The sequence below is a fragment of the Triticum urartu genome, chromosome 2 (assembly GCF_003073215.2).
Source record: "Triticum urartu cultivar G1812 chromosome 2, Tu2.1, whole genome shotgun sequence".
In the NCBI taxonomy this organism is placed as follows: domain Eukaryota; kingdom Viridiplantae; phylum Streptophyta; class Magnoliopsida; order Poales; family Poaceae; genus Triticum; species Triticum urartu.
In genome coordinates this window covers 623702939-623713879 of record NC_053023.1, presented here as the reverse complement: position 1 = coordinate 623713879, position 10941 = coordinate 623702939, and the positions used below count along the sequence as shown (strand labels likewise).

The 10941-nt window shown below is 43.8% G+C and overlaps 1 protein-coding gene across 1 annotated transcript; it reads left to right on the top strand.

Moving 5' to 3' along the window:
• The first annotated feature begins 1528 nt into the window (after nt 1-1528).
• LOC125539260 lies at nt 1529-10627 on the top strand. Its single transcript, XM_048702673.1, has 10 exons — nt 1529-1970; nt 3025-3378; nt 4047-4473; nt 4625-4697; nt 4852-4969; nt 5131-5440; nt 5680-5882; nt 5946-5958; nt 8851-8899; nt 9117-10627. Exons 1-10 carry the CDS (start codon nt 1931-1933, stop codon nt 10272-10274), a joined length of 2745 nt encoding a protein of 914 aa, XP_048558630.1. The 5' UTR covers nt 1529-1930; the 3' UTR covers nt 10275-10627.
• The last annotated feature ends 314 nt before the right edge of the window (nt 10628-10941 follow it).

Here is a 10941-nt window from a genome sequence, read left to right as displayed (position 1 = left end):
ACCAAAGATTATAAAAATTGGGTATGTGTTCACATTAGCCTAGAATACGTGTGATAGAAAGAATAAACCTAGCATACTTACTAAGACATTTTTTCTCACATATATTATTAACAAAAAGGAGAATCTAGAGCATATTCATCAGCCCAATGAAGAGATAAGATCCTAAAAATCCCCAACGTACGAAAGACGTCGGACAATTGGTAACCCTAGCGGTCACGAGTCGCGTCCCGTCCTCAATGTTTGCAACTAGCACGAAAGTTATGTCTTGTTTTCTTAAAGATTCACCTTCCGTATTCTCCCAATATCCATCGTTTTTCTAGAGAGCCCCCACCCCCACGACGAAGATAGGCCTGGGGCGGCGTGGGCTTTAGGTCACCCAAAATCAAAAAACACATGTTAATCCTTCGCTAAAGCTACTAAAATCACATGAAAAATAGTGGTTGGGCCGGGATGTCTTTCGACTATACCCTTGTTCCCGGTTGTCGACGAGGAAATGGCACCCCATTCACTCCGCATCGACTACGCTCTTGAGGGAACGGCCCACAGAAAAGTTGGGCACCCAATTCAGAATGCCATGCTCTCTGACGACTTATGGATCCATATCGGGGGTAGGGTTGTGCGTGCGGGGGGGGGGGGGGGGGGGGGGGGGTTGGGGTGCCGACAAGTCTCTGTATTTTTCTTATGGCGCTTCAAATCACAATTTGTTAGTTAGTACTGCATTCAAAAAGTACATACATTTTCCCGCGCTTTTTGGTGATACGTGTTTCCTATTCTTCCGTGCGACGATATATGTTCTCTTGCGCTATTGCACAACCGTTGCTTTTCATTTAGTGGAGAGAGTTATATTTAGCCAATACAAAACCACACATAGCTAATATATGCATCTAAGCTATGCACCAAGTTATGCTGTGTTTTTCTAGCAAAAAAAAGGAACATGCACCGTGCTTAGAAGCATCATTTCAATCAAATCAAAATTGATCTCCTTTATTTCCTGTGCCGGCTTTAACGTAAAAATGACCCATTTGGCCGTGCTTTCATGGCATATTCATTGCTCTAGACGTGCATGGGTGAACAGAACATGTGTTATCTCTTAAAGGGGCAAAAATGCAAAGGAGCCAAGGAAAAGATTCTTCCAATGGCACCAGAAATGGAGGGCCTTTAAAGGTAAGCAAATTGACCAATAAGTTCTTCAAATATCCCCCTACTTCCACTTAGTCCACACCACATGATCATAGTACCAATGAAATTAAATTAGATCATAGTAACAAAGAAAGCCCCAAAGGCTGAAAGACAGGGTACTATAAAAGAAGCTTTGGCCTCTACCATATCTCTACCCCTACCTCCTCTCCTTGTCCAACTTTGCCCAATTCCTAGTTGCTTGGCTGCGTCATTACTGAGAACCCACAGCTTTTTAAACCATACTAAAATAAAATTCTTTTGGATTCCTCCCCCCAAACGCCTTTCACCCAAAGACTCACTCACCCGGCCTTCTCTAATCTCACCCTTCCGCTGCTGCATTCCCTTCCTCCATTATTTCTCCAATCCCTTTCCCCTCTCCGCCCCCCTCCCCCCTCTCTCTCCTCACCCTCTCGCCAAAAGACTGGATACAGACCAGAAGGAAAAGGAAATAAAGAACAGAGAAGAAGAAAGAAAGAAAGAAAGAACAGCACCTACCGAGCAAGCCTTCTCCGACTTCACATGGGCTGCGGAATTGTTCCCACGACTCCCCTCCGGGCCTGAACAGATTCATACACCACCCAAGAACCGCCCCTTGATTCCCCCCTCCCCCTTTTTCTGCTCGCGAATTACTTGGTAGTAGTATTTCCACAGGAGAACTGCTCCTTTTCCGCTCTGTTTTCCGTGTTTCTCTGCTTGGAAATTCCTCCGGTTCTTCCTCGTTTGTTCGTGGGGGGCGAGGGGAGGAGGAGGCATGGGAAAGGAAGGTCCTTGCTGCCATTGCGGCGTCACGAGTGAGCTCCTGTTCTTCGGCTCACCGATTTTTTTATGCTTCCTGTTTTTTTTTCTTGCTTATTTTACACCTGTTGTTATCCCCTTGTTCCTCCGCGGCTGGGTGTCATGGGCGTTGATTTCTCCGAATTATGCATCTGGGGACCGGGTCTCGGAAGAAATCTTTCGGGGCCCCTGGGCTCCCGTTCCTAATCTCGCGTGTTCTTTGTTGACTGCTGTTCGTTTGCGGTTTGGTAGATGTTAGCTGCAATCTGTCGAACCACCTGAGGTGTTTGGGATAGAGCTCTGGGCCTGCTTGGATTGGGTTGAGGTCTCGGAGGCCTTTGGATGCGAAATTCTGAACATGAGGAACGAATCACCTCATCTTGGCAGATATTCAGAATTTTGTTTGACTATGATTCAAACAGACAAATTGTTTGACTATGATTGTGTAGGGGATACTTCTTAGAACACCTGTGCAGACAATGAGCAACTAGATGCAGCTCACACTCCTTTTATACAAGAAGACAAGAGCCATCTGCTTTTGCCAAACAAACATTTAGAGTTCCTGAGCTGCTGCAACTACATAAATGCTTAATTTTGTGGAAGGCATTTGCTGCTTTGTGTAATATACGCAGATCAGTTCTCTCTTTTGCTTTAACATCTGTGGCATCATACAGTCAGTAGCTCTTTAGCTCTTACTGAAGCAAGCAGCTCAGTTTCACTAATAATCTGCGTTTGGTATGCCTCATTTGGTATGGTAGCGAATGAATAATTACATTCTAGTACTAACCACTGAAAACAAATCTGGAATATGCAGTTGACCATGTATGTGACTGATTACTAATTGTTGTCTCAAAGACACATTCTTGAAAAATGTATAGTTTCTAAGTGTTCTTCTGTGCTGCATTCCTTGATACCACCATCTCTTGTGATAGCAAAGACAATTTTTTTGTCAAAATTCTGATACAATCTCGTGACGGACACGCTGCTAATAAGCACCTGCAATACCGCATACATTCTTGCATATCGATTTTGTACTGCATTTATTCTTATATATGGCAAATACTGAAACAGGCACCCCACTTTGGCGAAATGGGCCAACACATAAGCCAGTGCTCTGCAATGCATGTGGCTCGAGATGGAGAACAAAGGGTTCATTGGAGAATTACACACCAATGCATTCTCGTGATGATATCGATGCTGATCAACCTAGAGTTAGCAAGCTGAAGCCGCCGACATTGAGGCTAAAGGAACAGAGGCAGCTAAAGAAAAGGCCAAGCCACAGCATAAGGGAGAATGGAGCATTTTCTGATCAAAACTTCTGGAAGATGGGGGATGCCGACCCAAGTCGATCTAGTTCTGGATCGGCACTATCATATTCAGAGAGTTGTGCCCCATATGGTTCTGCTGATGCTAGTGAAATGACTGGTCAGTAATCTCTAATTTCCTAATGTGTTGCTGCTAAATAAGAAATTTTTTATGTTCTTCACAGTCTTGTTGAGTGCCATGGGTTATATGACTATGTTCAATTGAAACAATTAACGTAGAAACATGGAACTTGAAGCTTGAGATGGATGGTCAGAAATACACACTTAAATGTTGGTCTGCAATGTTATATCTAATCTCCCCTAAGACTTGTTGTAAACATCTATAGGTTGGTTCTTGTAGTACTACCCTTGCACGAGTATGTGCTAGTAACTGTGTATAATGCAGAGCAGGTACTTGTTTTCATCAAACTTACTGAAAGTACTGAAACATACTTCAGCAACCCCACTTCACTGGTGCTTACTTTGTAATCCTGCATCATCATTTCTCAAGAACTTATAGTGATTGATAAATCATTGTCCATATATTGTATTCAAATGACGACCCTAAAATCAATGCTTCAAACATCGTATCAGTGTCTTCCTTTACCACACATGAACTCGATTAAATACAATAATCAACATAAAAAAAGCTATAATACTTTGTGATACCGTCAGCTCAATTTACATTACCAATATTTATATTTGTAACCCATAATTGCTTTCTTTCTTGTTTTTTGTGTAACTAAAGTTAGTTATGTTAATGATGGTTCTCTGATCTTTTGAATTCAGGTTCAGCGCAATCGCATGCTTGGGAGTCATTGGTACCATCAAAAAAGAGAAGCTGTGTCACTCGGACCAAGTCTTCATCTGTGGATATGCTTGTCAAAGATCTTCATTGTATAATGCACGAAGAGCAGTTATCTTACCTTTCTGGATCCTCGGAGGAAGATCTAATTTACCACAGTGCAACTCCTGTGGATTCCTTTGAGATTGGTTATGGAAGTATGCTTCTGAGAAGTTCAAACTCAAAATCAGCGGAGGAAGATTCAGAAGCAAACTCTGTTCCTGCAGATAATAAATCATACCTTACAAGTGAATCCTATTCAGGGACTGCCTCGTTTGTTGTGCATAGTGAAAGCAAGGGGGCAAGTAATTCAAATGCTTCTCCTGAGAAGCCAAAGTGGTTTCCGGTGCATACACACGAAATTGCTAAAAGGTATTCTACACTTCTATTAGTAGTATTGTGCATTGGTTTCCTATACAGATACTACATGATAATGCTATCTACAGTTCTGCATTCTATTAGTCAGAGAAGCTATTGTGGTGAAAATCAAGAAGCTAAGGTTTTTTTTATACCTCTTTTGCAGGGGTAAACTTCATTACTCAAAGCAGCATACCCTGGAAAATGTAGGTTCAACTTTAGTTTCAGTAGCTTTAGAGGTATCAAGTCTATGATGATCTCATTGCCCCTTCCTTCTATCCATTTTTCCTTAGCCAATTCTGCCTTGGTGCTTTTCTCTTCACTGGGTACACTGTTATGAACTTCCAACCTTTGTTGTGTACATGATTAAGTGTTTGTTTCTCTTATTTTTAGGGAGAAGGCACTAAGGAAACAGGAGGAAATGAAAATACCAGTGCTTTGAAAGACCTTACCAAATCCACCATGAAGCCTCTCAAAAGGCCTCATGAAAGCCAGTTGCAAAGCTGCCCAGGTCAGCAATCTTAGTTCCTCTGATTCCTACTTGCACATTGTTTTTAGTTGTGAGCATCTGAAAAATGTCCTCTGTATTCAATTCACACTTCATCATTTCCTTGATTTATTGGGAATAACAAGGAGAAGCTTTCTGATTTGTTTTTGCTTGTGAACATGCAGAAGGAACCATGAGGATTGCCAAAAAAGTTTGCAAATCTGTGGCTATGGCTCCTCAGTTCAAAGGTTCATTTTTGCCCAAATCTGGAGGAGCACCATTTAACTTACTCATGTTACCCCCAGATAAAATATCCATGCTGGCCCCTCCGCAGTACATGGATAATTCTGATCAAGACTTGCTGCTGGAGGTTCCTCTCAATGCGCGGCAACCAGAGGCAGAACTTCTTTGCCAACCATTTCAACTTAGCTCAGTAACCCGCAGCTCCACCTCAGCAGACGTGGTTGCTGATGGCGAGGGGCGCCTCAAGCAACCGTAGACCAGAGACCAACTTAGGAACAGGCGGTAGCGGTAGTTTCCCTTAGTTTCCTGGATCATCACGGTACCTTTATTTACCGATCACCGGTAGGGCTTTCTGCGGTTTGTTCATGCTTGTGCCGTCGTTATCGCCCCAATTTACATTGAGAATGTGCGTCTGCCGCGGAGGCAAAATTGCCCGTTCAGCTAACATTTGTAGCGGTGCTTTTGGACTAGGCTTGTGTTGGTTTCCATAGCACGTGGGCTTTTGGAGAAAGTATAACTCATATCACCGTGGAAAATAGAAGAACTCTTTCATGGGGGAAATGGAAAATGAAAATGATATCAGGGATTCAACCAGTTGCTTATCTTGGCTCACTTATTTTCCCACTTGAGCATGTTGGTGTCTCGATAACAGGCCCCTCTTTTAGGGAATGGCAGGTCATCTTGATCTCAGACGGTATGTCTGAATGATTGATGGTATAATTGATAAATGATATGTACAGGTGTACATGATCTCTAGGTGTCATGTACAGGTGTACATGATCTTTAGGTGACCTATGATATCAAGTCTTCTTAAATCACAATGCTCCAACATATTCTGTTATGTTCTGATAATATCTGTTTGTGCTTCTGTTCTTAGTGAGAGTAGTAATTGAAGAATGTGTCAGTTATACTGAATTAAGATGTTCCCCCAAAAAAGGAATTACATGTTGCAACAAAAGACACAAACGAGACTGGTCGAATGAATTATAAACATGCTCCCCTAAAAAGGAATTACATGTTGCAACAAAACCTACCAATGAGGTTGCACACACGTACTGATCGGGTATCTGTGGGAATTTGGTGTGTGCATAGAAAATGCAGTAAACCATAAGATAAAAGCTGACAACAAGCCAAGAAGAGAATCCAAAGTGGAAGCTATAATACTAGCATGCAAGCCACTCCTCGCGGAACCCCTGTTTTAAATTTCCATCAACCACGCAATTATATAGCCAAAGGGCATACGCCGCGCCTAAAACCATCACAAGCGCAGCTAACACGGCTACCAAGTTATTTCTTTGGAATGCTCCTACTAAGATTAGAAATTCCCCCATCTTTTGCTTGGGTGGAAAAGGCACTTTCACTGTCGATACCGTTTCGAATCAAAAAATATGCAGGGGGAAACCGGGGAAGGTACACTTTTGCAGAAAAAATAAAATAAATCATGCTTGCACTGTTAGATGGCCGGGTGGCTAATTTCTCAGTCCTAGCAAGTAGCAACATGTTCATGCTCTTCCAGGTAGATAAATTTTGTTTAACTTCTAAATGAGCTGACTTCACTAATAGCACAACATGGGGCTTATAGAACAGACCTTGGACATACCAGGAAGAAAACCACGGTCTGTCAGTGCATCCATTTCACCGAGACCCTCTAGCATTTCCACCTGCTGTTGGTAGTATTCACTGACAACATCAGTCCTCCAAGTGACATTGACATCATCAGTCCTCCTCCTTGTAATTAAACTTTTCAAATTTCTGACCAATTGGCATTATGAATTATTTTTGAAACAAAAGGTAGATCATTTTCTAACTTGTGCATTTCAAATTAGGCCAAGTCCTAACAAACAACATTCCGTTACATGGCTGCTATAAAAGCATAGACTGATCAGGCAGCAAATGCACTGACGAAGGAAAGGTTTAGGCGGTAGAAGCAGCTTGTTACTTCTCCCACCTGTGTCCACCTATACATCATGGCCGACCCTTCTTTGTTGGAGTTACTCCTACTTTCTTAGTTTCAGTTTGCAGTTGTTGAGCCATTTTCCGCTCAAGTACAAAATTTAGTAATTTTAGCCCAGCGCGACCTTCTTGCCTCTGCCGGTTAACCTTTGGGAGTGGCCCATCACCGTTGCCATGGCCTCGCCGGTCAGCCTCCTTTCTTTCTCCCTCCCCCCGTCGATCTCACTCCTCCTTCGCGGTTGAATGGCATTCAATCAGGTGCGCGATAAGATCAAACCGCCTGAGTTCATCATAAAAATGTTAGCGGACGATGTAACTATTATTTGATTAATAAAGCAAGCCTTCCCGTAAAAAAAAGTTAGTACCATACTAGTAAATCTCAAGATGATATGTCGACTCAGTCTTTTGAAGGTGCTCATAAAGGTAGGGTGTGCGTGTGTGTTCATAGGGGTGAGTGTATGCGCATATGTATGATCGCTTGTGTCTGTACTGTGTTTAAAAAAAGTGGTCGGAATAACGAAAGAAGCAAAGAACCAGTTTTTTATGTTAGGCTGCAAAGAACAAGGTTTGCATTTATTTTTTGAGAAGAGAACCAGGTTTGCAAGGGAGCAGATTCAGATAGTTCAGAGAAAGAAGAGCCAACACGGACTGACTAATGGGCCAACCAGGGCCCACAAATACAAATCTGCGCGGGAAGATCGAATGCGGCGAGCAGTGGGGCCCGGATCCTCCGATCCGCGCGCGCGAATCTCAAAGCGCGAGCCGGAACCCCACCCCGCTCCATCTTATCCCCTCTCCCCTCTCGCCCTTCCCACCCGCACGCAAAGCTCCACCGCCGGTGCCGCCATGCTGCTCCACCACCTCCTCCCCCCCTCCTCCAGGGCCCCGTTCCGCCCCTCTCCGCGGCGACCGTGTGGCGGCGCGTTCACGGTCCGGTGCGCCTCCTCCTCGGCCCCGTCGTCGTCGTCGGCCGGGCAGCAGGTGGCGAATGTGCACAGCTACGGCACGGTGGACTTCGAGCGGCGCCCGGCGCTGCGGTGGAGCAGCCTGTACCGGCGGGTGGCGGTGGGCCACGGCGGCCGGCCCGTGGGGCGGACGCTCGCGGACTGGGACGAGGGCGAGCGCCGCCTCGACAAGTGGGAGCTCTGCCGCATCGCCAGGGAGCTCCGCAAGTTCCGCCGCTTCAACCTCGCACTGGAGGTAGCCATTCCTGGTCGCGTCTCTCGGAGATCTAATGAACCCCGACTTTGTTGCTGCTTGAATGCTTGATTAGTGATCGAGCGACTTACTTTCGTTCGAATTCAGAGGCTAATGTTGGTAACATTAACTGAACATTATGCCTATGCGTATGCCAGCCACAGAATTTCTCTAATGATGCGTTATTTTATGGTTGCTTGCGTAATTACGTTCGCTTCGGTGCTGCAAATTTTATGAAATTTTGTATCTAGTGCGTGTGTCAGATAGTGTTGAAATGCTTGGTGGTAGTTGGATCACTATTTGGACTGAAATTTTGTGTCACTTGAGTATGCTAGTACATGTTGTGCGGCAAATCTAATTGCCAAGGTCGGACTTAAATCGGAAATACTCTGCTGATACTTTGAGCAGATTATCCGGTGTATGTTGAGGAATTCATTGCTCAAAGGATGATCAAACAAATATGCAACCACATTGAGATAGGGATAAACATAATTGGACTTGCTCCATTTCAGGCAAGGTTTAATGTGCCAGTTTATCGTAAATTGGAATCTAACTGGAATGGTAGCTGCTGTTTATCTGATCTGACATCAATTACTTAGTGTGAGGAACAGTAGTTCAATACCCTTAATGACCCTGCAAATCGTTTCGAAGGCTCACCTTCGATAGTGATAGTTTATGAAGCGTTTGGACATCCTTTCTTGCTATTGTCTGGGTGCCTTTTGATGGCTAATCCTACTAGTCATATGGGTTCTCATCAAGTTTTTTCTGTCATGTACAGGTTTATGATTGGATGACTGATCGAAGGGATAGATTTTCGCTATCATCTAGTGATATGGCAATCCAGTTAGATCTGATTGCAAAAGTACGTGGTGTTCCAGATGCTGAAGAATACTTTGAAAAGCTTCCTGAACCACTGAAAGACAAGCGAACATATGGGTCTCTTCTCAATGTTTATGCCCAAGCTAGGATGAAAGAGAAAACAGAATACACATTTGAGCAGATGAGGAAAAAAGCGTTTGCAACTGACACATTACCTTTTAATGTGTTGATGAATTTTTACGTGGATGTTGCAGAGCCTGAGAAAGTGTCTACAGTTACTGATGAGATGAAGCAAAGAAATATCGCCTTTGATGTCTGCACTTACAACATTTGGATAAAGTGCTGTGCAGCTATGAAAGACGCTGATGCAATGGAACGAGTCTTTAACCAGATGATTGCTGATGAGTCTGTTGTTGCCAACTGGACTACTTATACCACACTTGCTAGCATGCATATCAAGCTGGAGAACTTTGAGAAGGCAGAAGAATGCCTGAAAGAAGCTGAGAAGCGAGCAACGGGTAGGGATAAGAAATGTTTCCATTTTCTCATTACACTCTATAGCCACCTTCAGAAGAAGGAAGAAGTCTACCGCATTTGGAATTGGTATAAAGCAACTTTCAAGACAATTCATAACCTGGGTTACCAGGAGGTGCTGTCTGCCCTTGTTAGGCTAGGAGATATAGAGGGAGCTGAACTTCTATACGAAGAATGGGCATCCAAAAGTTCTAGTTTCGATCCGAAGACTATGAACATTTTATTAGCATGGTATTCTAGAGAAGGTTTTGTTGTGAAGGTTGAGCAAACTCTGAACAGATTTGTTGAGAAAGGTGGGAACCCCAAACCAAATACCTGGGAAATCCTTGCCACGGCGTACCTGAAGGACAATCAGTTTGCTGAATCTCTGTCATGTTTGGAAAAAGCCACTGCAGTTAAAAGTGCAAGTAAATGGAGACCAAGACCAACCAATGTTGAGAGTCTCCTGGCATATTTCAAGGAGAAGAATGACACGGAGAGTATCGACAGGTTAATGAGTGTACTCAGAAGTAGAGGGTGTGCTGAGAACGAAGAGTACAAGTCATTGATTGACACCTATGCTTTGGCGGTTGCGGGCACGTGATGATGGATGGACACCAACGATACAATATGATTAGTAAATAGCCGTTGAACACTTCTTGTAATCTGAATGTCGGAAGAACCCCCGCTTGAGAGTTCATGTGGTACGGCTCTGTACTTCTTTGCATTCCAGAGCGGTTAGGTGCATTTTATAAGTAGTTTCTCTACAGAAAATCGGACAATAAGGTACATAGATGATAGGTCTGCCTTCTTTCTGACCACTTAGTTCAGTTAGAAATTCTCAGATCATCAAGAGGAGGCCGTTTACCAGGTTCCTTTGTACTTTCTACATGTACATCGACATTACCATCAAGGAGTTAATCGTGCCTTCTCATGGAAGCGTACATTTTTCAGTCACCTTTACTTCTTTTTTTGGTCTTGTTCACCGCCTTTGTTATAAGCTGCACTGCGTATGTTGCATGTGGGCTTTGATTGAGTACCTAGCACTAGCAGGTGGATCAGAGTAGCAGAAGATGCATGGCTGGAAATCTCATTATCTCCGCCATTTCTTGTTGTTATCGGGATTGAGGGGGTTACCTTGACGCTTGCACGTTGGCCCCCTTTTCTATACAGCTTTCAAACTATGAAGTGCTACAGCTCAAGCTGTCGATCTGCATTTGTCGGTTCGATCGTCGGCATGTTTATTTCTGACTGGTACATCTGTTGTGCAG

Excerpts from the sequence above, each read along its gene's own strand:
- LOC125539260 (XM_048702673.1), top strand. The coding sequence starts at position 1,931 with ATGGGAAAGGAAGGTCCTTGCTGCCATTGCGGCGTCACGA. Across the intron at positions 4,474-4,624 it reads ACACACGAAATTGCTAAAAG|GGGTAAACTTCATTACTCAA; the intron begins GTATTCTACACT and ends CCTCTTTTGCAG. Across the intron at positions 4,970-5,130 it reads CCAGTTGCAAAGCTGCCCAG|AAGGAACCATGAGGATTGCC; the intron begins GTCAGCAATCTT and ends GTGAACATGCAG.